Source organism: Jaculus jaculus, chromosome 8 (genome assembly GCF_020740685.1).
Source record: "Jaculus jaculus isolate mJacJac1 chromosome 8, mJacJac1.mat.Y.cur, whole genome shotgun sequence".
NCBI lineage: Eukaryota > Metazoa > Chordata > Mammalia > Rodentia > Dipodidae > Jaculus > Jaculus jaculus.
In genome coordinates this window covers 64,109,206-64,135,841 of record NC_059109.1, presented here as the reverse complement: position 1 = coordinate 64,135,841, position 26,636 = coordinate 64,109,206, and the positions used below count along the sequence as shown (strand labels likewise).

Here is a 26,636-nt window from a genome sequence, read left to right as displayed (position 1 = left end):
TCTGAACTGTCAGGAAGAGGTTAAGTTGTGACTCTAAGAAAAAGGGCAAAAAGCCATTCCTGTGTGAGGTTAATGAGCGTATACAGAGGAAGGAGTATTGAGGTAAGTGCAGATAGGCATGATTGGCTGAAGGAAAAGACCTATAGGAACTAAGCATGGTGAGCGCTAGGGCAATGGTCAAGGTCTGGGGTAGTAACTAACATGAGCAGGTCTGTGTTAGGCACTCAGTCTGTCAGTCTTGACCAAAATGTAGGTTAAAAAGCAAAGTAACCAAGGACATGGTATCAACAGATCATTGCAAAATAGTTCAATAGGAAAGATAATAAAAGTGTAAATTTGGATATAGTAGTTGGAAAAGAAGGAGAAGAAATGATGAGATTGCTGACTAATTATAGGTCCCCTGAAAAAAAAGGAAACTTCACATGAATTTTTATCACTTCATTGATGCAAGTAGTTAAATTTAAAGTTTAATGCTTCATATGATTCACTCCAGAACTTTTGTAAGAAAACTTTAATTCTTCATTATTAATTTATAGGAAATTTTATAATCACTCTGCAATTACCCAAATCTTATAACTAGTATGTTAGTTTAGGTTGATATAAGAGAAATACCATATTGGATGGTTTAGACCAGGTAGCTTAAATTTTCTATTCATGACCTCTTTTCATTAAGAAATTTTTATGTGATTCTGGGTATATAAAATACAAATACAAGTCAAAAAATTTATGATAACAAATCATAAACTTATCTTGAAACAATTTTTGGTATACACAGAATTTTACCACTTAACATGAACGTAAATTTGCATGCTAATGAGATGGATACAGTGGTTTATTTTTACATAAAGAATTAAACCATATGTGTGTGTGTGTGTGTGTGTATGTGTGTGTGTATTATATTGAGGTAGGGTTTCACTCTAGCCCAGGCTGACCTGGATGATCTGGAACTTACTAGGTACTCTCAGAGCTGCCTCAAACTCATAGCAGTCCATCTACCTCTGCCTCCCAAGTGCTGGAATTAAAGTCGTGTGCCACCATGCCCAGCTGAATATTTAATACTACAGGACAGAGCACCTTCAACATTTTTCGGGATTTATCAATATTTTGATTTTATAATTGCCAATGATAAGAATAATACTTTGCATAGATACATTGTACAAATGGCAAAATTATATTTAGAGCCATTTCAAAAATTGTTGACATGGCTGGAGAGATGGCTTAGTGGTTAAGCGCTTGCCTGTGAAGCCTAGGGATCCCAGTTCGAGGTTTGAGTCCCCAGGGCCCATGTTAGCCAGATGCACCAGGGGCCGCACGTGTCTGGAGTTGGTTTGCAGTGGCTGGAGGTCCTAGTGTGCCCATTCTCTCTCTCTCTCTCTCTCTCTCTCTCTCTCTGCCTCTTCCTTCCTTCCTTCCTTCCTTCCTTCCTTCCTTCCTTCCTTCCTTCCTTCCTTCCTTCCTTCCTTCCTTTCTCTTTCTCAAATAAATAAATAAAAATAAGCAAAAATTTAAAAAAATTGTTGGCAATTTTGTCCTACTGTCAAGCCAAAATTCATTTAACAATTTTTATGAAATTCTAGTCTACATCTTAAACAATAATTTTCATAGTTTATTTATTTATTTATTTGATTTTTTGAGGCAGGGTCTTACTCTAGTCCAGGCTGACCTGGAATTCACTGTGTAGTCTCAGGGTGGCCTCGAACTCATGGTGATCCACCCACCACTGCCTCCCGAGTTCTGGGATTAAAGGCATGTGCCACCATGCCCAGCAATTTTTATAGTTTTTAAGGAACCCAGTAACAACAGCCTTTATTTTTGTTTCTGTGTGAAAGTGCCCAGAATCTTTGCCCACATTTGTGGTCTACTACCTTTTTATAAGCTGTGTCCTCTGAATTATTATTAACCATTTTTAGCACTTGCCTGTAAGTTATTAAAGGTTGATGACATTATCTTAAAAACATTAAAAAAGTAAATTAAAATCATTGCCCTTCAATATCTTACAGTCTAACTGATAATATAATATATACATATGAAAAGTCAATATTATATAATTTCAAATAAATATAATCCAAACAAATCACAAAAGGATAGAATTTATTTTCAAAAGGGATGAGATGTCCTACATAACTCCTAGCACTTAATAATTTCTCTTCTATCCAACCATTTTTTTCCAAAAACTAGGAGGTAGCATCTACAAAACAATGCCTAGGTGAAAGTCAGAGTCTATTTTCCCTTTTTACACTAAGTAAGACCATTGTATTTTGTTCTGAGTTGTTATGAACAATTCTTATCATGAGCCTAAATAAAAATTTAATTACTATCAAAGGAGATAAGGAAATCAAAATAGATTACAATGGAAAACTATCATGCATTGTATTATAGAAGTCTTACTTCATACTCTTAAAAGCATAGTCAACATTTTTCAATTTTATTTATTTATTTACTTATTTGACAGAGAAAGAGGGAGAGAGAGAATGGGTACACCAAGGCCTCAAGCCAGTGCAAACAAACTCCAGATGTGTGCACCCCTTGTGCATCTGGCTAATGTGGGTCTGGGTCCTTCGGCTTTGCAGGCAAACACCTTAACTGCTAAGCTAGCTCTCCAGCCCCACAGTCAACTTTTATACAGAGGATTTAACTACATAAATACAAGTCAGCAATCTAAGCAGGCAGAAAAATCATCCTAAACTCTTATAGTAAGTAGTATACTCTGATACACATGCATAGGTTGGGTTGCATGCACAGATTTTGAACTTTCACTAAAACCTCAGAGGGAACAGTTAAAAAATACTTGTATAGTCTGTGTATCAAGTGTAACTATAAATTTTTCATAAACTGTTAAAGATAAATTTTAACACTCAAAAGACTTTGTTTCTCAGTATAAATCAATTTAAAAGTTTGTCATAGAAAAAAAACTGATTCCTTAAAGTTAATTCTTACTAAACTCCCTGTAAAATAAGCTTTAACAGGAAAAAAAAAAAATCACTGTAATTTTGATCCAAGATATATTGGGATTTTTTTCCTTCTTCTTCAGTTGACAGATGAGTGTAGCTGAATCTATGAACGCATGTACTTGCCCCAAATGTGCAGCATAAATACAGAAGTGATGAACAGAAGACTCATAACCAATACTGGAACAGGGCCAACTTTCAGCCCCTGGGAATCTTCTGTGTAGAATTGCCACCCTCCACCAGTGCTTGTTGAGGTCGTATGGCCTGTGCTCCTTGTTCCACAGCTGCCCTTTTTCCTCTGCGGGACAGTGGATCCTGCTGCCCCGCAGGGCCAGGGCTTTGCTAGGAGGAGCTCACGTTAGTGCCACTGGTGGTTGGACCTGGCATGCTGGACGCCCTAGGGTAACCGGCCAGGAAGAGAACTGTGGGAAACTCCTCAAAAGAATTTTTAAATGGAAATTTGTATTAGCATATAAAGAATTAAGTTTCATTATGGTATTTTCAAGCAATTTTTTTTAAAAAATTATTTATTTATTTATTTGAGAGCAACAGACACAGAGAGAAAGACAGATAGAGGGAGAGAGAGAGAATGGGCGCGCCAGGGCTTCCAGCCTCTGCAAATGAACTCCACACGCATGCGTCCCCTTGTGCATCTGGCTAACGTGGGACCTGGGGAACCGAGCCTCGAACCGGGGTCCTTAGACTTCACAGGCAAGCGCTTAACCACTAAGCCATCTCTCCAGCCCTCAAGCAATTTTTTTTTTTTTTTTAGCATGTAGAAACAAAAAGCGTTTATTCTGCAGAATTAGCCAACATGTGGGGTCAATCATTCATGCAAAGTGGTGACCCTGAGAGGAGTTCACAGGCTCCCTTTAAGCACAGCTAGAGGAATTTTGGTGGGCTTAGATAATTTTTAAAATGATTGGCTAGGCAAGTAGCAATTACAGTTGTACATCTCTGATTGGTTGGGGCAGAAGGGTTGCAAAAAGGTGTGAAAGGGACATGTCTCCAGGAACTGACTCAGCCCCTGGGCGCTTATCTTTTCTGGCCACATGTCAGGATCACTGTTGATTAACAGCCTACCCTTTCTCAGAAGTCTTGTCTGCCTCTCTGGGAAACTGGAACTTAGGCCTAGTTAGGGTGGTACCTTACTGAAGCCTGTCATGGTGTCAGTTTGGTCCCTTCAGTTTGTAGTCCTGACAGTCAAGGAACTTTGTAGCTGCTCAGTCTATGAGGTTGTCACCTCAGCCATCTGGATCTGGTACTAAGGCCTGAAGACTTCCTGGAGAGACTGTTCTTCAGTCCACACTGGAAAGTAGAAAGCATTAAGCAGCACTGGGAGCCAGGTGTGAGGAAGGAATCATTTTCTTCCAGGAGCTTCCTTAGATGAACCCCCGCCCCTGCCCCAATGTTCCACCCACTCTGGGGGAAGGTTTCCTCCTTTAGTTAATCTTCATTGGAAGCAACCTCAGAGACCCACTTAAAAGGAATATCTGTTGATTCCTAAACAGATGAAGTTGACACAAAAGTTAACCATCACAGTTAGTTCTTTGGTTTATATCTGAGTAAGTACTACCCCCAACCTGTACTCTGGAGATTTTATAAGAGAAAACCTTATGTTTGTATGATGTATGTTTTCAGCTTTTTCGGGAGCGGCACATTAATTTAGGGTTCCAGTCTTATGGGCCTTAAGCAATTTTTTAAACAAATATTTGCATTTATTCAAAGAGAGAGAAAGAGGCAGTGAGGGGAAGAGAGAGAGAGAGAGCGAGAGAGAGAGAGAGTAGGTATGCCAGGGCCTCTAGATACTGCAGACTCCAGACGCATGCACCACCTTGTGTATCTGGTTTACGTGGGTCGTGGGGAATAGAACCTAGGTCTTTAGGCTTCACAGGCAGCACCTTAACTGCTAAGCCATTTCTCCATCCCTCAAACATTTTTTTTTGTTGTTTCCATTCCCCCCTCTTTTTGTCATTCCCCTCTTTCCTTGTGCCCTTCTCCTCAATTTATCCTCCTTTCTGCGTTCATCTTACATTTTTCTTTTGTCCTTTACACCTTCTTGTCACCTCTTATTCGCTTCTTGGCTCTCCTATTTAGAATCGTAGTTCATACTCTCTCTCATCCCTTATTATATAATACAAACATTAGCAGTTAGGACCCACACATGAGAGAGAACATGCAACTTTGTCTTTCTGAGCTTGGGTTAACTCAGAATATATTTTCCTAATCATCTATTTTCCTTTAAATTTAACTTCAGTTTTCTTTACAGTTGAGTAAAACTCCATTGGATATATGTATCACATTTCTGCTTCCCCCTGCCTCACTCCTTCCCTCCCTCCCTCCCTCCCTCCCTCCTTCCCTCCCTTCTTTCCTTCCTTCCTTAATTTTTTTAATTGGCAACTTACATAATTGTAAACAATACCCCATGGTAATTCCCTCCCTCCCCCACACTTCTCCCTTTGAAACTCAACTCTCCATCATATCCCCTCCCCCTCTCAATCAGTCTCTCTTTTATTTTGATGTCATGATCTTTTCCTCCTGTTATGATGGTCTTATGTAGGTAGTGTCAGGCACTGTAAGGCCATGGATATCCAGGCCATTTTTGTGTCTGGAGGAGCACATTGTAAGGAGTCCTACCCTTCCTTTGGCTCTTACATTCTTTTGGCCATCTCTTCTGCAATGGACCCTGAGCCTTGGAAGGTGTGATAGGGATATTTCAGTACTGAGCACTCCTCTGTCACTTCTTATCAGTACCCTGGGGTTTTCTGAGTCATTCCAAGGTCACTGCCATCTGAAAAGAGAAGGTTCTTTAACCGAGAGTGAGAGTAGCATTAACATATGGGTAGGAACATTAAGAGAAGTGTTTACTGGGCAGTTTGGTGAGCATAGTATAAACATTTAGCCAGACAGTAGCAGACATTATAGCCTTAGGGCTCATGACTACCCCTGTTGTAGGTTTTCAGTATCAGGGATATATACTCTCCCACAGAGCAAACCTCCAGTCAAATTAGAGGGCAGTTGGTTTCACCCACAACAGATGTGCCACTGTTGCACCCGTGGGCTCATTTGGCCTGGCTGGCCAAATATAAGGCTTGTAGTGTCCACAGTTGTGTCTCTTCACTGGTGATTTCTCTCTCTGTCTCATTGAACTGCATGCAGAATGGCTTTTTCCAGCTTTCTGTCAGCTGGTCTACATGGAGGAGGTTTCAGCTCATCTCCAGCATGATGTCTTAGTGACCTTGCAGCCCAAGTATGTAGAGTCTTCAGCAATATGGTCTTACCATCTATTCCTGGTGGGAAACCAAGGGCCCTGGCAATGGTCTGTAATGTTTTGGGGGCATCTGACACCACCCTGGTCAACAATTCCCTTGAAAGTATCCCATCCCTGGCATTGAAAATTTTCTAGTAACAATCTATGGCTTCTGAGTGTTCCATTGTCCAAAAAAAGTAGGTTTCCATATGACTTATTTATATCCTCTTAGATTTTGATTAGCCCTCCCTCCACCTTTCCTTTACTGAATCTCTTCCCCTGACCTCACTCTGACCTTTTCAGCCTCATTAATCTTTTCTTCTACCTACATATATTCAATACCAAGTATCACTTTTTTTTTTTTGTTGTTTTTTGAGGTAGGGTCTCACTCTGGTCCAGGCTGACCTGGAATTAACTATGTAGTCTCAGGGTGGCCTTGAACACACGGCAATCCTCCTACCTCTGCCTCCTGAGTGCTGGGATTAAAGGTATGCGCCATCACACCCAGCAAATATCACTTATTATCCAGCCATTTAGGCTGATACCATTTCCCAGCTATTGTGAAGAGAGCAGCAATGAACATATATGTGCAAGTATCTCTGTTGTAGAATACATAGTCCTTTGAGTATATGCTCAAAAATGGAATAGCTGTGTATATAGTTGTTCAATTTTTAGCTTTAATTTTTAAAAATTATTTATTTGAGAGAGGCAAAGAGGGGGGGGGAGAGAGAATGGGTACACCGGGGCTTCTAGCCATTGCAATGAACTTCAGATGCATGTGTCACCTTGTGCATCTGGCCTATGTGGGTACTGTGGAATCTAACCAAGGTCCTTTGGTTTTGCATGCAAGCACCTTAACTTATCAGCTATCTCTCCAGACCTTAGGACTTTTATTTATTTATTCAAGAGAGAGAGAAAGACAGAGAGAGAGAGAGAGAGAACACCAGGGCCTCCAGCCACTGCAAATGAACTCCAGATGCTTGTGCCCCCATGTGCATTGGGTTTTTGTGGGTCCTGGGGAATCAAAGCTGGGTTCTTTGGCTTTGCAGGCAAGTTCCTTAACTGCTAAGCCATCTCTCCAGCCCAATTTTTAGCATTTTTAGAAACCTCCATAGTGATTTCCTTGGTGACTGCACAAGTTTACACTCCAACCAAGAGTGAATAGAAGTTCCCCTTTCCCCACAACTTTACCAGCATGCATCATCATTAGTTTTCTTGTTCATAGCCATTCTAACTGGAATCTCAAAGTAGTTTTAATTTACATTTCTCTGATGGTGAAGGATGTTGAAAACTTTTTAAAATTCTTATTAATCATTTGTATTATTTCTTTTGAGGACTCTGTTCAGTTTCATAGTCCTCTTTTAGATTGAGTTATTTGCTTTCTTGACAGTTTTGTGTATTCTAGATATTAATCCTCTGTCAAGTGTATAGCTGACAAAGATTTTCTCTTATTCTGAAAGCTGCTTCTTTACTTGAGGATAGTTGCTGTTGAGCAAAGTTTTAAATTCAAGTAATTCCATTTGTTGATTGAGTGTCTTATATCCTGGGTGGATGGAGTCCTATTCAAAAAGTTATTACCTGCCGGGCGTGGTGGTGCACGCCTTTAATCCCAGCATTTGGGAGGCAGAGGTAGGAGGATTGCTCTAAGTTCAAGGCCACCCTGAGACTCCATAATGAATTCCAGGTCAGCCTGGGCTAGAGGGAGACCCTACCTCGAAAAACCAAAAACAAAACAAAAAAAAAACCCAAAAAGTTATTACATGTGCTTATTCCCTATTTTATCTTCTAGCCATTTCAAAGTTTAAGGTATTATGTTGAAGTCACTGATCTATTTGGAGTTTTATTTTTTTTGTGCAGGGTAAGAGGAAAAGATCTAATTTCATTCTCCCATGTATACATATCCAATTTCCCAACATCATGTTTTGAAGATGCTTCTTTTCCCCATTGTGCATTTTTTTTCTCTTGGTATTTGTCTAATAACAGGTGGGTATAGTTAAGTAGACTTATGCCTGGGTCTTCTATTTAATTCCATTGATCTATGTGTCTGGTTTCATGCCAGTACCATGCTGTTATATTATTATGGCACTGTAGTATGACTTCAAATTAGATATGGTGACACCCTTAGCAGTATTCTGTTTGGTTAGATTTATTTGGCTGTCTGGGGTGCTCTGTGCTTCCTTATGAATTTTACAATTGCTTTCAAGAATAGTACAGGAGCTGGGCGTGGTGGTACACGCCTTTAATCCCAGCACTTGGAGGCAGATGTAGGTGAATCGCCATGGGTTTGAGGCCACTCTGAGACTACATAGTGAGGTCCAGGTCAGCCTGTACTAGAGTGAGACCCTACCTCAAAAAACAAAACAACAACAACAACAACAACAAAAAAAATAGTACAGGAATTTTTACTGGGATGGCATTGAGTTAATAGCTTGCTTTTGATAAGATAGCCATTTTTACAATCTTAATTTTTTCCACCATGAACACAGGAGGTCTCTCCATTTTCTAGTGTCTTCCTCAATTTCTTTCTTCAATATTTTGAAGTTTTCATTGTAGAGGTGTTTCTCTTTCAGGGATCTCATTTTATTTTATGTTTTGAGGCTATAGTGAATAGGAGTTTTGCCTGATTTCTTTCTCAGTATATAGGAAGGATACTGATTTTGTGTGTGTGTGTATGTGTGTGTGTGTGTGTGTGTGTGTGTGTGTGTTAATTTTGTACCTTGTCACTTTGCTGAAAGGGCTTATTAGCTCTAGGAGTTTCTGGTGGAATCTTTAGGGTTCTTTATGTATCAAAATATATCAACTGGAAATAAGGATATTTCAACTTCCTTCCTTCCTTCCTTCCTTCCTTCCTTCCTTCCTTCCTTCCTTCCTTCCTTCCTTCCTTCCTTCCTTCCTTCCTTCCTTCCTTCCTTCTTTCCTTTTTCCCTCCCTCCCTCCCTCCCTCCCTCCCTCCCTCCCTCCCTCCCTCCCTCCCTTCCTTCCTTTTTTTTGTTTTTTTGAGGTAGGGTCTCACTCTGGCTCAGGCTGACCTAGAAGTTACTATGTATTCTCAGGGTGGTCTTGAACTCTGGTGATCCTCCTACCTCTGCCTTCTGATGCTGGGATTAAAGGAGTGCACCAACATGCAGACTTCTTCCTTTCTTATTTGTATTCCTTTTATTCCTTGTCTTGACTCATTATTATACTTAGGATTTCAAGTACTATATGGGATGAGTGGACACCCTTGTCTTGTCCCTGATCTTAGTGGAAATTCTTTGAGTTTGCTCAATTTAGCATGATGCTGTGTATGGATTTGGTGTATATAGCCTTTATTATGCTGATAGATGTTTCCTTCATCTAGTCTTGCTAGTGTTTTTATCACAAAGGCATGTTGGATTTTGTGAAAAACTTTTCTGCATTTATTTAGATGGTCATATGCTTTTTGTCCTTCAGTCAATTTCATTGATGTATTTATTGATTTGTATATGTTGAACTATTTCTGTATCTATGGGATGAAACTAACTTAGTGAACAATCTTTGGGATGTGTTCTTGAATTTGAGTTGCAAGGATTCTTTGAGGATTTTTACATCTTTATTCACCAAAATTAATCTATAATTTCCTTGCTTTAGATGTCTGGTTATTCTATTAGTTTAATGTTCATTTCATAAACCTTGTTTTGTTTTGTTTTTTTAAAGCATGTGCCAGCACATCTGGCTTGATTTTATTTTTTTATTTTTAAAAAATACTTAATTTTTAAGCTATTTTATTTATCTGAGAGACAGAGAGAGAGAGAGAGAGAGAAAGGCAGAGAGAAAGAATGGGCATGCCAGGGTCTCCAGCCACTGCAAGTGAACTCCAGATGCATGAGCCCCCTTGTGCATCTGGCTTATGTGGGTCTTGGGGAATTGAACCAGGGTCCTTTGGCTTTGCAGGCAAATGCCTTAACCACTAAGCAATTGCTCCAGCCCCAAAAGTGTTGGTTTTTATTCTTATATAATGGTGTGGCAGAATTGTGCCATGAATCCATCTGGACCTGGACTTTTTTTTGGGGGGGGGGGAACTACTCTTTCAATCTCAATTGATATACTTAAATTATTCACCTCTACTTGGTTTGACCTTGGAAGGTCATTAGCATGTATAATTTTGTGCTTTTCTTTTAGATTTTGTAGTTTAGTATAAGTTTTTAAGTATGTCCTAATGGATTTTTTTTCTTCTCTAATCTTATTAATGATAGTTTCTTGTTTATCTTGCCAAATAACCAATTGTTTCATCAATTCCATTTATATATTTGTATATTTATATATAATTTGTATACCTATATATATACATACATAGATATATACACGCAAATATATACAAGCTTATATATTTGTATAAAATTTCTATTTTATTGATCTCTGCTATGGTCTTAATTGTTTCTTTTCATCTGGTACTTCTGAGTTTATTTTTGTTTTCCCTACTTCTCAGTTTGTTTTTCTTTTTCCAAGGATTTAATTTCCATTATTTATGTGGCTTATTTGAGATCCCTCTATTTTTGTAATGTAGTCACATGAGCACCCCTCCTAAGACTGCCTTCCATGTATCCCTTGGATTTTTGTATGTTTTATTTTCATTTTTATTCAATTCTATAAACATTTTGATTTCCTTCTAGGTTTATTCAGTGATACATTAATTTTTCAATTGTGTGTTTCTTAATCACCCTAAGTTTGTGCAATTTTTGCATTTTTCTTCTTTTTTTCTAGTTTTATTGCTTTGTGGTCATGTAGAATACAAAAAGTTACTTCAGTTTTCCTTTATTTGTTGAGGATTTAATTTTTTTTAATTTACTTATGAAAGAGAAAAGCATTCAACAACTCCAAACTAACTCCAGATGACTGCATCACTTTGTGCATCTGCCTTTACAAAGGTACTGAGGAAATGAACCCTGGCTTGGAGGCTTTGCAAGCAAGTGCCTTTGACCATTGAGCCATCTCTCAAGCCTGAGACGTTTTGCATCCTAATATCTGAGCTATTTTAGAGTAAGTCACATAGACTTATGAAAGAAATTTTATTCTATACTATATGGGTAGTGTTTTCTGTATATATCTATTAAATTTACTTGTTCTTTAAACAAAGTATGATATTTCCCTCCCCTCAACTCCCCCACTTTCCACTTCGTAACTCTGCTCACCATCATATCCCTTCCCTCTCTCCATTAGTCTCTCTTTTAATTTGATCTCATCATCCTTTTCTCCTATTATAAGGGTCTTGTGTGGATATTGCTAGGCGCTGTGAGGTCTTGCATATCAAGACCAAGTTCTGTCTGGACAGTTGTATATAAGGAGTGGTACTCTTTCTTTGGCTCTTACATTCTTTCTGCCACCTCTTCCGCAATGTACTGTGAGCCTTGGAGAGTGTGAGATGTTTCAGGGCTGGACACTCCTCCATCCCTTCTTCTCAGCACTGTGTTGCCTTTTGGGTCATCCCAGTGGTCATCGTCATGTGAAAAGAGAAGCTTCTCTAACCAGAAGTGAGAGTAGCATTCATATATGTGTATGAATATTAAGTGTAATGCTGTCAGGGCAATTTGGTGAGAAGAATATATGCATTGATCCAGACAAGAGCAGGCTTTATACCCCTAAGGCTCATGACCTCCCCTGTCATAGGCTTTTGATTAGGTTTTCTGTACCAGGCAAGTATTCCCTCCCATACAGTGGGCCTTCAGTCCAATTAGAGAGCAGTTGGTTTCCCCCAGAGCAGACATGCCACTATTGCACCCATTCAGTCATTTGGCTTCTCTGGCCAAACTTGAGGTTTCCAGTGTCCACTGTTTTCACCACCCATGACTTCTTTCTCACATTAGACTGCATACAGTGCAGCTTTTTCCAGCTTTCAGTTGGCTGGTATACAGGGAGAAGGTTTTCTGCTCAGCACCAACTTGATTTCTCAGTGACTTTGCAACTCAGGCATGTGAAGTTTTCAGCAACAGGGTCTTACCATCTCTTTCTCATGGGGAACCAAAGGCCTTGGCAATAACTTGTAATATTTTGGAGGCAACAGGGACCTCCCTGGCCAACAACTCACTGGAAGATATCCCATCCCAGGCACTGAAAATTTTCTAGTAACAATCTATGGCTTCTGGATGTGCCATTATTTAAGAAAGTAGATTTTCATATGTCTTATTCAGAATATCTTGAATGTTGATTGACCATCCTACCTTGCCCTTCTTGTATACAATATCTTCCCCCGACCTCACTTAGGCCTTTCCCTTCCCTGTAATCTGTTTTTTAACTTACATATATACAATACCATCCTCTAAGACCTTCTGTCTCCTTCCTCCTTTATAGCCTTTTTCTATCTTATGGGCCTGTGCTACTGAGTTTTGGTTCCAATCACACACAGATCTATACATTTGTAGCTAGGATCCCATATAAGAGAGAACATGTGATGTTTGGCTTTCTGGGCCTGGGTCACCTCACTTAGTATAATCCTTTCCAGATCCATCCATTTCCCCTGTCATTGGCTTTTGATTAGGTTTTCAGTATCAGGTATGTATTCCTTCCCATAGAGTGGTCCTCTAGTACAATTAGAGAGCTGTTGGTTTCCCATAGACGAGACATGCCACTATTGCACCATTCAGTCATTTGGCCAAACTTGAGGCTTCTAGTGTCTACTGTTTTCACTTCTGATGACTTCTGTCTCCCATAGGAATGTATTCAGTGCAGCTTTTTCCAGTTATCATTTGGCTGACCTATAGAGAGGAGGTTTTCAGCTCAGCCTCAGCTTGATTTCTCAATGACCTTGCCATCCAGGCATGTGAAGTCTTCAGCATTAGGGTCCTACCATCTGTCACAGATGGGAAACCAAGAGCCTTGGGAATAGCCTATAATGTTTTGGAGTCAACAGAGACCTCCTTAGCCAACAACTCACTGGACAGTATCCCATTCCTGGCACTGAATATTGTGTGCAAACAATCATTGGCTTCTGGGTGTGCCATTATCCAGAAACGTAGGTTATCATATATCTTATTCAGAATATCTGCAATTTTGATTGATCCTCCCCCCAACACTTTGTTTACTCAGTCTCTTTCCCTGGCCTCACTTAGGCCATTCCACTCCTTGTAATCTATTCTTTTACTTACATGTAGACAATACCATCCCCTAAAATCCTTCCATCTCCTCCTTCCCTTACAGCCTTTTTCTAGCTTACTGGCCTTTGCCAGTTCACACACAAGTCTACACAATTGTAGCTAGGATACACATATGAGACAGAACATGAAACATTTGGTTTGTAGGCCTGGATTAGCATCCTTAGTATAATCCTTTCAAGATCCATCCATTTCCCTACAAATTTTATAATTTCACTTTTCCTTACTGCTGAATAGAACTTCATTGTGTAAATGTACCACATCTTTATTATCCATTCATCTGTTGTGGGATATCTAGGCTGGTTCCATTTCCTAGCTATTGTGAATAGAGCAGCAATAAATATGGTTGTGAAAGATTCTCTAAGGTAGTGAGAAGAGCCATTAGATATATGCCTAGGAGTGCTATAGCTGGATCATATGGCAAATCTAGTTTTAGCTGTCTCAAGAACCTCCACACTGATTTCCACAATGGCTGTACCAGATTATATTCCCACCAACAGTGCACAAGGATTCTCCTTTTACCACATCCTTGTCAACATTTATTGTCATTTGTTTTCTTGATGGTAGCCATTCTGATGAGAGAGAGATGAAATCTCAAGGTAGTTTTAATTTGAATTTCCCTGATGGCTAAGGATGTAGAACACTTTTTTTTAGATGTTTATATGCCATCTGTATTTCTTCTGATGAGAACTCTCTATTTAGTTCCATAGCCCATGATTGAGTTGTTTAATTTCTTTTTTTAAATTAAATTAAATTTAATTTTTTCTCAATTTTTTAAAACATTTTCCATGATTATAAAATATATCCCATGGTATTACCCTTCCTCCCTCCCTTTTCCCCTTTGAAATTCCATTCTCTATCATATCCCCTCCCCATCGCAATAAGTGTCTCTTTTATTTTGATGTCATGAACTTTCCCTCCTCTTATGATGGTCTTGTGTAGGTAGTGTCAGGCACTATGAGGTCATGGATATCGAGGCTATTTTTTTCTCTGGAAGGAGCACGTTGTAAGGAATCCTACCCTTCCTTTGGCTCTTACATTCTTTCCACCACCTATTCCACTTTAGACCCTTAGCCTTGGAAGGTGTGGTCAAGATATTACTCGGCACTCTAGTCACTTCTTTCCACCACCATGATACCTTCTGAGTTGTCCATAGGTCACTGCCATCTGAAAAGAGAAGATTCTCTACCCCAAGTGAGAGTAGCATTAACATAAGGGTATGAATATTAAGCGAAGTGCTTACTGGGAAGATTGATAAGCATAATATTTATACTTATCCAGACATCAGCAGATGTTACACCCCTAGGGCTCATGACTACCCCTGTTTTGTTTTGTTTTGTTTTTTGAAGTAGGGTCTCACTCTATCCCAGGCTGACGTGGAATTCACTATGGAGTCTCAGGGTGGCCTCAAACTCACAGTGATCCTCCTACCTCTGCCTCCTGAGTGCTGGGATTAAAGGCGTGTGCCACCATGCCCGGCGGACTACCCCTGTTTTATGTTTTCAGTATCAGGGATATATACCCTCCCTTGGAGCAGGCCTCCAGTCTGATTGGAGGGCAGTTGGTTTCCACCATGACAGACGTGCCACTATCGCACCCGTTGACTCATTTGGCCTGGCTGGCCAATTATAAGGCTTACATTGTCCACTGTTGAGTATCTTCACTGGTGGTGTATCTTTCTCCCATTGAACGGCATACAGAATGGCTTCTTCCAGCTTTCTGTCAGCTGGTCTACATGGAGGAGGTTATCAGCTCAGTTCCAACAGGATTTTTCAGTGGCCTTGCAGCCCAAGTATGTGTAGTCTTCAGCAATAGAGTCTTACTGTCAATTCCTGGTGGAAACCAAGGACCTTAGTAATTGCCTATAATGTTTCAGGGGTATCACGGACCTTCCTATCCAACAACTCACTGGAGGTATCCCATCCCTGGCAGTGAACGTTTTCTAGCATCAATCTATGGCTCCTGAGTGTTCCGTTGTCCAAAACAGAACGATTCCATTTAACTTATTTATATCCTCTTAGATTTTGATTATCCCTCCCTCCACTTTCCTTTCCTCAGTCTCCTCCCCTGACCACACTTTGGGCCCTTTCACCCCCGTTAATCTATTCTTCTACTTACATATATACAATACCAACCTATTAAGTACCCTCATCCCTTCCTTTCTCTTCCCTTTACGTCTCCTTTTTAACTTACTGGCCTCTGCTACTGAGTTTTTTTCTTCTCAAGCAGAAGCCCAATCATCTGTAGCTAGGATCCACATATGAGGGAGAACACGTGGCACTTGGCTTTCTGGGCTTGGGTTACCTCATTTAGTATAATCCTTTCCAGATCCATCCATTTTTCTGAAAATTTCATAACTTCATTTTTCTTTACTGCTGAATAGAACTCCACTGTATAAATGTGCCATATCTTCATTATTCACTCATCAGTTGAGGGACATCTAGGCTGGTTCCATTTCCCAGCTATTATAAATTGAGCAGTAATAAATGTGGTTGAGCACGTACTTTTAAGGAAATGAGATGAGTCCTTAAGATATATGCCTAGGAGTGCTATAGCTGGGTCATATGGTAAAACAATCTTTAGCTGTTTTAGGAACCTCCATACTGATTTCCACAATTCTCTGGATTGTTTTTTGTTTTTTGTTTTTTTTTTTTGTTCTATTTCATTAATTTCTGCCCTAATCTTTATTATTTCTTCTCATCTGCTGATTTTTGGCTTGCCTTGTTCTTCTTTTTCCAAGGCTTTAAGGTGAAGCATTAGGTCATTTACTTGCGACCTTTCTAATTTGTTAATATAGGCAGTTAAAGCTGCCTTCATTGTGTCCCAGATATTTTGGTATGTTGTGTTCTCATTATCGTTTGACCATGAATTTTTTGGTTTCCTTCAGATTTCTTCATTGGCCCATTCATCATTTAGTAGTGCATTGTTTAATTTCCATGATTTTGTGTATGCTCTATAACCTTTTTAGCCATTGATTTGTTTGATTTCATTGTGGTCAGATAGAATGCAAGGAATTATTTCAATTTTCCTGTATTTGTTAAGATTTGCTTTGTGTGCTAATATATGGTCTATTTTAGAGAATATTCCATGTGCTGCTGAAAAGAATGTATAATCTGCAGCATTTGGATGAATTGTCCTGTAGATATCTGTTAGGTCCATTCCTTCTATGACCTCATTTAGTCCAGATGGCTCTCTGTTTAATTTTTCCCAGGATGACCTGTCAATTGATGAGAGTGGGGTCTTGAAGTCACCCACTACCACTGTGTTTGGTGTTATCTGTGACCTTAGTTCTACTAGCATTTGTTTGATGAATTTGGGAGCCCCCATGTTAGGTGCATATATGTTTAGGACTGTAATATTCTCCTGTTGGAGGGTGCCTTTAACCAATATAAAGTGGCCTTTCTTATCTTTCTTAACTAATGTTGGACTGAAGTCTACCTTGTCAGATACTTGGATAGCAACTCCTGCTTGTTTTCTAGGTCCATTTGGTTTAAACACCGTTTTCCAACCTTTCACCCTAAGATAATGTCTATCCTTTGTAGGAAGGTGGGTTTCTTGGAGGCAACAAATTGAAGGATCCTGCTTTTTAACCCAGTCTGCAAACCTATGTCTTTTGGTTGGGGCATTGAGGCCGTTGATATTAAGAGATATTATTGAAAGATGTGTATTCATTTTTGCCATTTTTTTGTTGTTCTTCCTGTTTTGCCTTTGCTCTCTTGTGTTAAGTAGTATTTGAGTATTGTTTCCCCCCCCCCCTCACGGTTCCTTATATGTGCCCTTTTCTTTTTCTTCAGCATGGAGGATTCTTTCAAGTATTTTCTATAGAGCTGGTTTTGTCTTCAAATAGTCCTTTAGCCTTCTTTTGTCATGGAATGTCCTTATTTCTCCATCTATTTGAATGGATAGATTTGGAGGATAAAGTAACCTTGGTTGACAGTTTTTATCTTTCAGAACTTGGAATACATCACTCCACACCCTTCTGGCTTTTAAAGTTTGTGTTGAGTAATCTGCTGTCATCCTCATAGGCTTGCCTTTGTAGGTAACTTGGTTTTTCTCTCTGACTGCTTTCAATATTTTTTCTCTGGTTTGTATGTTTGGTAATTTGATTATAATATGGCGAGGAGAGGTTCTTTCCACATTTTGTCTGGCTGGTGTTCTATAGGATTCCTATATATGCATTGGCACCTCTTTCCCAATTTGTGAGAAGTTTTCTTCTATGATTTTGTTGGAGATGCCAACTATGCCTTTGGAGTGAAATTCTTCTCCTTCTACTGTGCTCTGAATTCTTATGTTTGATCTTTTCATAGTGTCCTTAATATCTTGAAATTCCCACTCATGCTCCATGCAGTGGGGAGTTGAACAAGGACCTGAGGCAAGTTAACCTGAATGGGAAAAGGCAAACAGACACAAGGAAGGAGACCAAGATGAATTTCTGGTCAAGGCCTCAAGAGTTTATTCTTACATGTATGTTTATATAAGATTGTCGGGGGAAGGGGACATAATCAGGCCAAAGATCACAGAGTTACTGGCTAAATCGCAATGCCTCTGTTTCTTTATCAGTTACCAGCAGCACAGGGGAAGGGGGTATCACCCAAGCATACGATTTCTTCATTTCTGGTAACAGCATTTAGATGAGGAGATAGAAAGTTAACTTGCTATATGGTGGTTTCTGTCAACATGGCCGAGGTTAGGCTCATATCTCCCAACATCTCCTCCCTTCTTTTATATGAAAAGAGGTGGAGTCCCACTATGCAGCAGTGGGCATTAACCAACTGGGGGAGTAGTGACCTGACTCTTCCCATGGGATGTCTTTTTCCCATAATCTTGGCCCTTGGGACCTTTTGGGGAGGAGAGGCAAGGCCTATGTGGTAACAGTTATGGTATCAACCTCCATGCAAGTCAGATATTTCTCTCAGGGAATCCAGAACCAGTCAGTAAGGGACCTTCCCCTGTGGTGCTTTGCCTCACACCCACGTTGGTACCCATATATCACTTACTTTATTGTGAGCTGATATGCATAGGTCTGGATCCTATGTAGCTCCTAAAGGAGGGGTAGCTATTTGGACATAAGACAGGTAGACCGCAGTAATAGCAGAGGTGTAGAGGACAGTAGCATAGTAAATGAGTACAGAATGTATGATCAAGAGAGAGTGGCAGATGCAGATGGTCGGTCTGCAGTGGCAACGCCTTGATCTGCTGGCTCCAGTCTGTGATAATGGACCTGCAAGGGCTGCATCTTAATGGCTTCAATCTGTTGACATATAAAAGACATGATTTTATTTATAATAACAGGTCCGTTTGTAAATAAAAGGATTAAGCTAAGTAAAGGTCCTAGTACCGATGGCAACCAGGAGAAGGGGGAATTGGCCCAAAGTTGAGAGGAGTAGGGAACATATCGAGAATGCATTTGGTGAGCCACCAACTCACTAGGGCTGCACATAATAAGTTTCGTTTGAGAGGGGATGTCTCAGCCCCAGAGATTAATAGGCAGGCCTGTGACCACATAAGGTTGAACTGTGCCTCGATTGCCCTCTTCATCCTCCCATTGAATAACTTCAGAACTTTGTAAGTGGTTAGAGGCCCGTCCAATTCCTTTGAGATGGGTCATGGAAGCAGCAAGAAGCCAAGATGCAGGCCAATCTTTACTGGAAATAATTGTGGCATCTGCACCAGTGTCTATAAGACCTTCAAAGGTTTTTCCTTTTAACTTTTATTTAAGGTGGGATCTTGCTTGAGTGACCTCTTGTGCCCAGTAAATGTCTGATGACCCAAACCCATGGGGGCCTCTCTTTTGTTTCTGGCACAATGCTTTATCATTGACGGGCAATACTATTAATTGAGCAATCTGTTGGCCAGGATGTTAGGTAATAGGCCCCTGAAGGGCAGTGGCCATATGTTTACTTTCCCCAGTGTAGTCATTGTCAATGACTCCTGGAGAAATGGCGAGGCCCTGAATGGTTGAACTGGCATGTTCCAAGACCAAAAGTGTTTCTTGGCAAGGGACCAAAAACTCCTGTGGCAAGGACATGAGTCCCAGCCTCTGGAGTTAGTATTGATCTCAGGCAGGACAGAGGTCCATCCTGCACTGCCAGAGGTTGCCCGGGAGAAGGCAGAGATGTTGCATTTTGGGTATACTGGGGGACGAACCTGACAGCTCCAGGGTTCTGTCTGGGGATTAACCTGGGGCCCTGGGGTAGGCCCTGTGTTAAGATTCCCTGTTTTTGTGGTAAGGGGTTTCCCTGGATGTCCATTTTGGAATGGCACTCAGAGGCCTAATGTTTGCCATGCTTACAGCATGGACAGAGGGAGGAAGGAGGTGGGCGTGCAGCCTTAGGGGCTGTGCATTCTCTGGAAAATGACCTGGCATTTTACAATTAAAGCAAGCTTTATTGTTATTTCCCTGTGTGAAGCCCTTTAGGGTGGCTCCTACGGGTAGCCCAATGCTGGGAGAGGCAGGGTCCACATTGGTACACGATTGGATAAAGTCTGAGATACTTTTGCCATGGCCAAAGGGGTGGATGGCTGCCTGGCAGGCCGAGTTGGCGTTTTCAAAAGTGAGATGTCTTATGAATTCATTATCTGTTTCTTCCCTTCCCATAAGTCATTCTGCGGCCTCAGTGAGGCGACCAATGAAGTCGCTGTAAGGTTCACTTGGTCCCTGATGTTCCTTAGCCAAGGAAGTTACAGCCGATCCTTTAGATGGGAGATTTGTCCAAGCCTTAAGGGCAGCATGTTGGATTTGTGAGAGCATTCCAGGGGAGAATTTTGCCTGTTCCTGATTAGTATCAAGGAGCATTGTCCAAAAGTTTATCTAGTGTCCAGGACCCAGTGGACGCATTGCGGCAGGCAGTGTCTCGACATCTGTCAGTATAATCAGCCTGCCAGAGGAGGAAGTCCCCTCGTGTCAAGGCACCTTTGGCAAACATTTTCCAATCATTCAGTGAAAGCCAATCATTACTAAGGGCTTCTAGTAGGGAAATGGTAAAGGGAGCAGTAGGTCTATAAGACAAAACATCACCTTTTAATTCCTTGATATGTTTAAATTTTAAATGGTGGTACTGCTGGGGCTTAATAATAATACTTTTATTCCTGCTTGGCTTGCTATCGTCATCTGAATCAGTAGATTGTTTAGAGTGCTTATTTCCTTCAGAGCCATCCTCCCCTGAATCTGTCTCTACCCCACTCAACTCAGGTGGTGAACAAGTTAAAGAATTGGCTCCTGCTTTCACTTGTGCACGTGGTATAGGAAATGCATGAAGAATCTTGGGTTGTTTGATTTTAGGTTTGGTGTGCTGCACAAGGGTAGGAGAGGGAAAGCGGATTTCTAAGTCTAAATCATGGAGTTGTTTAAGCAAAGAGGCTTTTTCTTTTTCAACTGCAAGGAGGGTTTTTAGTGATTGGGCCTCCTGGGAAAGTTGGCAAGTCACTTGCCGAGTGACTTTCTCCAAGTTACAGTGGGAGTCCACACCCGAGAACTATTGGGGCGCAAAAGGGGTGTGGCCTAGGCATGTGAAGATAGGGTGGAGGGTCTGCCACAGGTGTTGTGCGAGGTGGCCAATATTTAGCGGCCTCATTCTCCAATTCTGTCTCCTCATCAGGTGAAAAGGGGTCACCTGGGGGGGGGTCTCTGGTAATTTCTGACAGAGCAGGGTAGATAGACTTAAAGGGTTTAGGGGAGCTTTTAGGAGTGTGGGAGACTAGGTCATCCTCAGGCATAGGAACAATGATAGAGGGGCACTGTGAAGGGGGATCACTCTGCCCGGGGGGCCGCCGCAGTGCCTGCCTGGAGGACTGGATGGCTCGGGGAAGGGAAACGAAATTAGAGCTGCAACTGTGACTGCCACCGCGTGGGGATCCTGATGGCGGGAAGTTAGTTCATGAGTGGGAGGGGTCTGGCTAGGTTTACGTCTATTTTTAAGAAAGGTTTCTCCATCCCTGACAACTTTTGAAATGTCTGGTTGGCACCAGTGGACCTGGGGGACATCATTTATTAACTTCCAATAGGAGAAGATCTGAACCAGGACCTTCTGAGGCCCAAAGGTCCTATAGTAGTCCTTTAAACAATCTCCCACTCTCCCCCATCATTTTTCATCGATGATGCCTTCCGGGGGAAACCATGGACATAAGTCTTCTTAGAAGAGGAAGAAGTGAACAAGATCTTTTTTCTTAACTTTTGCCCCATGAGTCTTGAGAGAGTCTTTAAGTCCCTGGATGAAAAGTTCCTGTTTACTTAGGGTCTGCCCCATGATATAAAGGAAGGAGTAGAAACGGCAAGACCAGAGGGCAACATTCCCAGTTAGAGAACCAGTACAGGGGATTCCCCAATGGGCCTGATGCAACCCTGTCCACAAGTTTAAGAATCTGGCAGCCGCCTTAAGGGCATCTACTGTCCGTTGCATAACTGGTTTCAGTGGTTGGAAGAGAGGCTAGATAAGGAGGTCTTTGCCAATGCCTGAACGGGCTGTCAGGATTCGCATAGGGAGTTGGGGGCCTTCAGCCAATGCCAGAGGGTTGTCCTGGCCAAGAGGCTTCAGTTGCCCTGTCGCTATGCTGCAATTCCATGCAATGGCACCAACAAAAAGTAAAAGAAAGAAAAGAAGTTTACAAAGACCAACAAAGAAATCCCACAGGAATGTGTCTTTCAAATCTGACTGAATATTCTTTGTTTAAATGGTTTGCCTAGAAGTTTGCATCGCTCTTCTTACCTTAATCGGGTCTGTATCACAGGTGGGCTTTTGTGTTGATCACTGTGCAGATCTGTATCATAGGTGGGCTGGCTGCCTGTGGTGATTGCTGTGCGAATCTTAACTTTCCAATGAGGTGGAGATTCAGGGAGAGGAACAGCCATTCACTCAAGCGATGTTCAGGGTTTTCTTTGTACCTTGAGCCCCACATTCGGACGCCACTTGCCCTGGCTAGCGGGGAGTTGAACAAGAACCCAAGGGGAAGTTAACCTCAATGGGAAGAGGCAAACAGACACAAGGAATGAGACCAAGCTGTTTCTGGTCGAGGCCTCGAGAGTTTATTATTACATGTAGGTTTATATAAGGTTGTCGGGGGAAGGGGACATAATCAGGCCAAAGATCACAGAGTTACTGGCTTAACCGCAATGCCTCTGTTTCTTTATCAGTTACCGGCAGCACGGGGGGGGGGGGTTATCACCCAAGCGTACAATTTCTTCATTTCTGGTAACTGAGCATTTAGATGAGGAGTTAGAAACTTAACTTGCTATATGGTGGTTTCTGTCAACATGGCAGAGCTTAGGCTCATAGCTCCCAACACACTCATACTTTTCTATAAGTTTGTCTTTCTCTTTGTTGGACTGTATTAGATCTGCCACCTGGTCTTCTATCTTAGATATTCTGTCCTCTCCTTCATCCATTCTACTGGTGAGATTTTCTACAGAGTTCTTTATTTCATTAATTGTCTTTTTATTGCTAGTAATTCTAACTGGTTTTTCTTTATTATTTCTAGTTCCTTGTTTATATCTAGTATTGACCTCTTTATTTCATTAAATTGGCATCCTGTTTCTTCTTTGCTTCCTTTGATTTCTTCTTTGAGTTCTTTGAACATATTTATAATCATTCTTGTGATATCTTTTTTTTAAATTTTTCTTAACATTTTCCATGATTATAAAATATATCCCATGGTAATTCCCTCCCTCCCCACCCCCACACTTTCCCATTTGAAATTCCATTCTCCATCATATTACCTCCCCATTACAATCATTGTAATTACATATATACAATATCACCCTATTAAGTATCCTCCTCCCTTCCTTTCTCTTCCCTTTCTGTCTCCTTTTTAACTTACTGGCCTCTGCTACCAGGTATTTTCATTCTCATACAGAAGCCCAATCATCTGTAGCTAGGATCCACATATGAGAGAGAACATGTGTCACTTGGCTTTCTGGGTCTTGTGATATCTTTTTTTTTTTTTTTTGGTTTTTCGAGGTAGGGTCTCACTCTAGTCCAGGCTGACCTGGAATTAACTATGTAGTCTCAGGGTGGCCTTGAACTCATGGCGATCCTCCTACCTCTGCCTCCCGAGTGCTGGGATTAAAGGCGTGCGCCACCACGCCCGGCTACTTGTGATATCTTTTTCAGGCATTTCCTCTAACTTGTTCTCACTGGACGTCATTTCTGATGCATTAACAGTTTTTGGTGGATTTATATTGTCTTGATTTTTGGTGTTTCTTGTATTATTATGTATATATTTTTGCATCTTGGGTTGTTTAATGATTGGATTTTCCAGTTAGCTGGGAATTATGAGATGTATCAATCAATCTGATGTTATATGTCTTCAGGGTAGGAGCTTAATGTGCTAGGTGTGGCTCTGAACACTCTCAGAGTATCCACAAAAGTGACTTGGTGTTGGGTGTGCCTGCTATGAGAGTGTTCAAGTAGGGTAAGGGGAACAAAATACAGGCAGATTCTAAAATTTAACTAAACAATGTACACTGTCCATGAAAAAAAGCACAGAAGATTTATCCAAGAGTAGGTATTATGAGAATCAGATCCTCTGTCTGTCCCTTAGGCTGTGTAGTGCCTCACCCACTCCCTTAATCCTGACAACAGGGTGGTTAATATTTCTGGTCTGTAGAGGGTTCCAAGTCAGCTTGTGACCAGGTGAGACCCTTCCTTAATGTATAACAGAGGAGTAAACAAAGCCACTGTATTTCAAGAAGCCACAAAAAACAAGCCCAAAATACAGCTTATTTAAGAATGGCAAATTTGACCATCCATCCGATTTATCATATAATTTATCCTGATATGGAAAGTGCAATTAGCACTTCTGGTTCAGGCATATATACCAGGTTTATTAGGCAGGTACTGACCTGGTGTAATCCCAGTTAACTTTTGGGATGATTTTGGTTTCAGCTGCGCTCTTGATTAGGTTCCTCTTTGGTGCTCTGTCAGTTCAAGTAGGTGTTGCCGGGTCCCTGGACCACTGCTCTGTTTGTGGGAGCTGTGCACTGGTGGTGGGGAAGTGGAGGGAGCCAATGCTGCTCAGTTTGCCTGCTGTTCCACGTGTTCTACTTTGTGATCTACTCCTCTATTGTTCACTGCCGTTCTCCCTTCACATTTCTTGCGGAGAGCTCCGGTGTGAGTGGAAAATCCCCTCTCCTGGCTTTTCCTGTGGCTCAAGCCAAGCCTGCCATGGTCTCTTGCATGGACCTGCCCTGCTGGAGCAGCTTCTGTCTGCCTGTATAGGCACTGGATGCTCTGGCTGGATCTCTCTTACTTCTCCGCTGCTGTTTCAATTTCCTATATACCTCACTTTTTAGTAACAGTGTGTATTTTGCTGGGATATATATATATATATATATATATATATATATATATATATATATATATATATATATATATATATATGTAAATACAGGCTCCCCCACCCCAGGCTGCTTTGGCGTGGTACATACACTGCCATCTTTACTGAATGTCTTGTTTGATTTCTTGTTGTTCTGTTCTTTGACTTCCTCATATATTCTAGATATTAATCCTCTGTCAGATGTATAGCTGGCAAATATTTTCTTCCATTCTGTAGGTTACTTCTTTGCTCTATTCATAGTGTCCTTTGCTGTATAAAAGCTTTGTAATTTCATGAGATCCCAGTAGTTGATTAGTGGTTTTAGTTTCTGCACAATTGGGGTTATATTCAGAAAGTCATTAACTATGCTAATATGTTGAAGGGTTTCCCCTACCTTTTCCTCTAGCAATTTCAGAGTTTCAGGTCTGGTATTAAGGTCCCTGATCCACTTGGATTTGATTCTTGTGCAGGGAGAAAGACAAGAATCTGTTTTCATCTTTCTACATACAGATATCCAGTTTTCCCTGCACCACTTGTTGAAGAGGCTGTCTTTTCTCCAATGAATATTTTTGGCATTTTTGGCAAGAATCAGATGACTGTAGCTGCCTGGATTAACATCTGGGTCCTCTATTATGTTCCATTGATCTACATGTCTGTGTTTGTACCAATACCATGCTGTTTTCGTTACTGTGGCTTTTTAATATAGCTTAAAATCGGTTATGGTGATACCACCATCCTTATCTTTGTTGCTGGAAATCATTTTGGATATTCAAGGTTTTTTTTGTGCTTCCACATGAATTTTAGGATTGTTATCTTATTCCAGTGAAGAATGCCATTGGAATTTTAATGGGGATTCCATTAAATGTGTAGATTGCTTGTGGTAAGATTGACATTTTCACAATATTGATTCTTCCAATCCAAGAACATTGGATGTCTTTCCATTTCCTTGTGTCTTCTGCAATTTTGTGCATGAGTGTTTTAAAGTTCTCATTGTAGAGATCCTTCACTTCCTTAGTTAAGTTTATTCCAAGGTACTTTATTTATTTATTTATTGAGGAAATTGTGAATGGGAGAGATTCCCTGATTTCATTCTCTGTATGTTTGTTGTTAGTATATAGGAAAGCTACTGATTTATGTGTGTTTTCTGCTGTGTTGTTAAGTGTTTTTCAGTTCTAACAGTTTGCTGGTAGAGTTTTTGAGGTCTCTTATGGATAGAATCATATCATCTGCAAATAGTGATAATTTGATCGCTTTCTTTCCAATTTGTATCCCTTTTATGAGTGTCTCTTGCCTTATTGCTATAGCTAAAACTTACTGTACTATATTAAATAAAAGTGGAGACAGTGGACAGCCTTGTTTTGTTCCTGAACTAAATGGAAAAACTTCGAGTTTTTTCACCATTTAGTATTATGTTGAGATATGTTCCTTCTATTCCCAGTTACTGTAATAGTTTTACCATGAAAGGATGTTGGATTTTGTCTAATGCCTTTTCTGCATTGACATGATGATGTAATTTTTGTCCTTCAGACTATTTATATGATGTATTACATTATTGATTTGTGTATGTTGAACCCTCCCTGCATCCCTGGGATAAAGCCAACTTGGTCGGGCTGAATAATCTTTTTGATATATTCTTGTATTCTGTTTTCCAATACTTTGTTCAGAATGTTTACATCTATGTTCATGAGAGAGATAGGTCTGTAATTTTGTTTTTTGTTGTTGTTCTGTTTTGCCTTGTTTTAGTATGAGGGTGAAGCTGGCTTCATAGAAGGAGTTTGGTAGGATTCCTTCCTTTTCTGTTTTATAGAAAAGTATAAAATGACCTTCTTTAGCTTTCCTCACTAATGTTGGTTTGAAGTCCATCCTGATACTAGGATAGTATCTTGCTTTTTTCCTAGGTCCCTTTTCTTGAAATACCATTTTCCATCCTTTCACCCCAAGGTGGGGTCTGTCTTTTATTGAGAGATGGGTTTCCTAGAGGCAACAAATGGCAGGGTCCTGCCTTTTAATCCAGTCTGCAAG

At 40.6% G+C, this 26,636-nt stretch overlaps 2 protein-coding genes across 5 annotated transcripts in view; one reads left to right on the top strand and one right to left on the bottom strand.

The window, feature by feature from the left end:
• Positions 1-26,636, top strand: part of Galk2 (galactokinase 2) — a 201,806-nt gene that overhangs the window by 159,743 nt on the left and 15,427 nt on the right. The window lies entirely within an intron of this gene.
• On the bottom strand, positions 3,055-3,335 carry LOC101604993 (protein transport protein Sec61 subunit beta-like). Its single transcript, XM_045156148.1, is given in 2 exon segments — positions 3,055-3,272; positions 3,275-3,335. Coding segments are annotated over 2 exon segments (279 nt in total).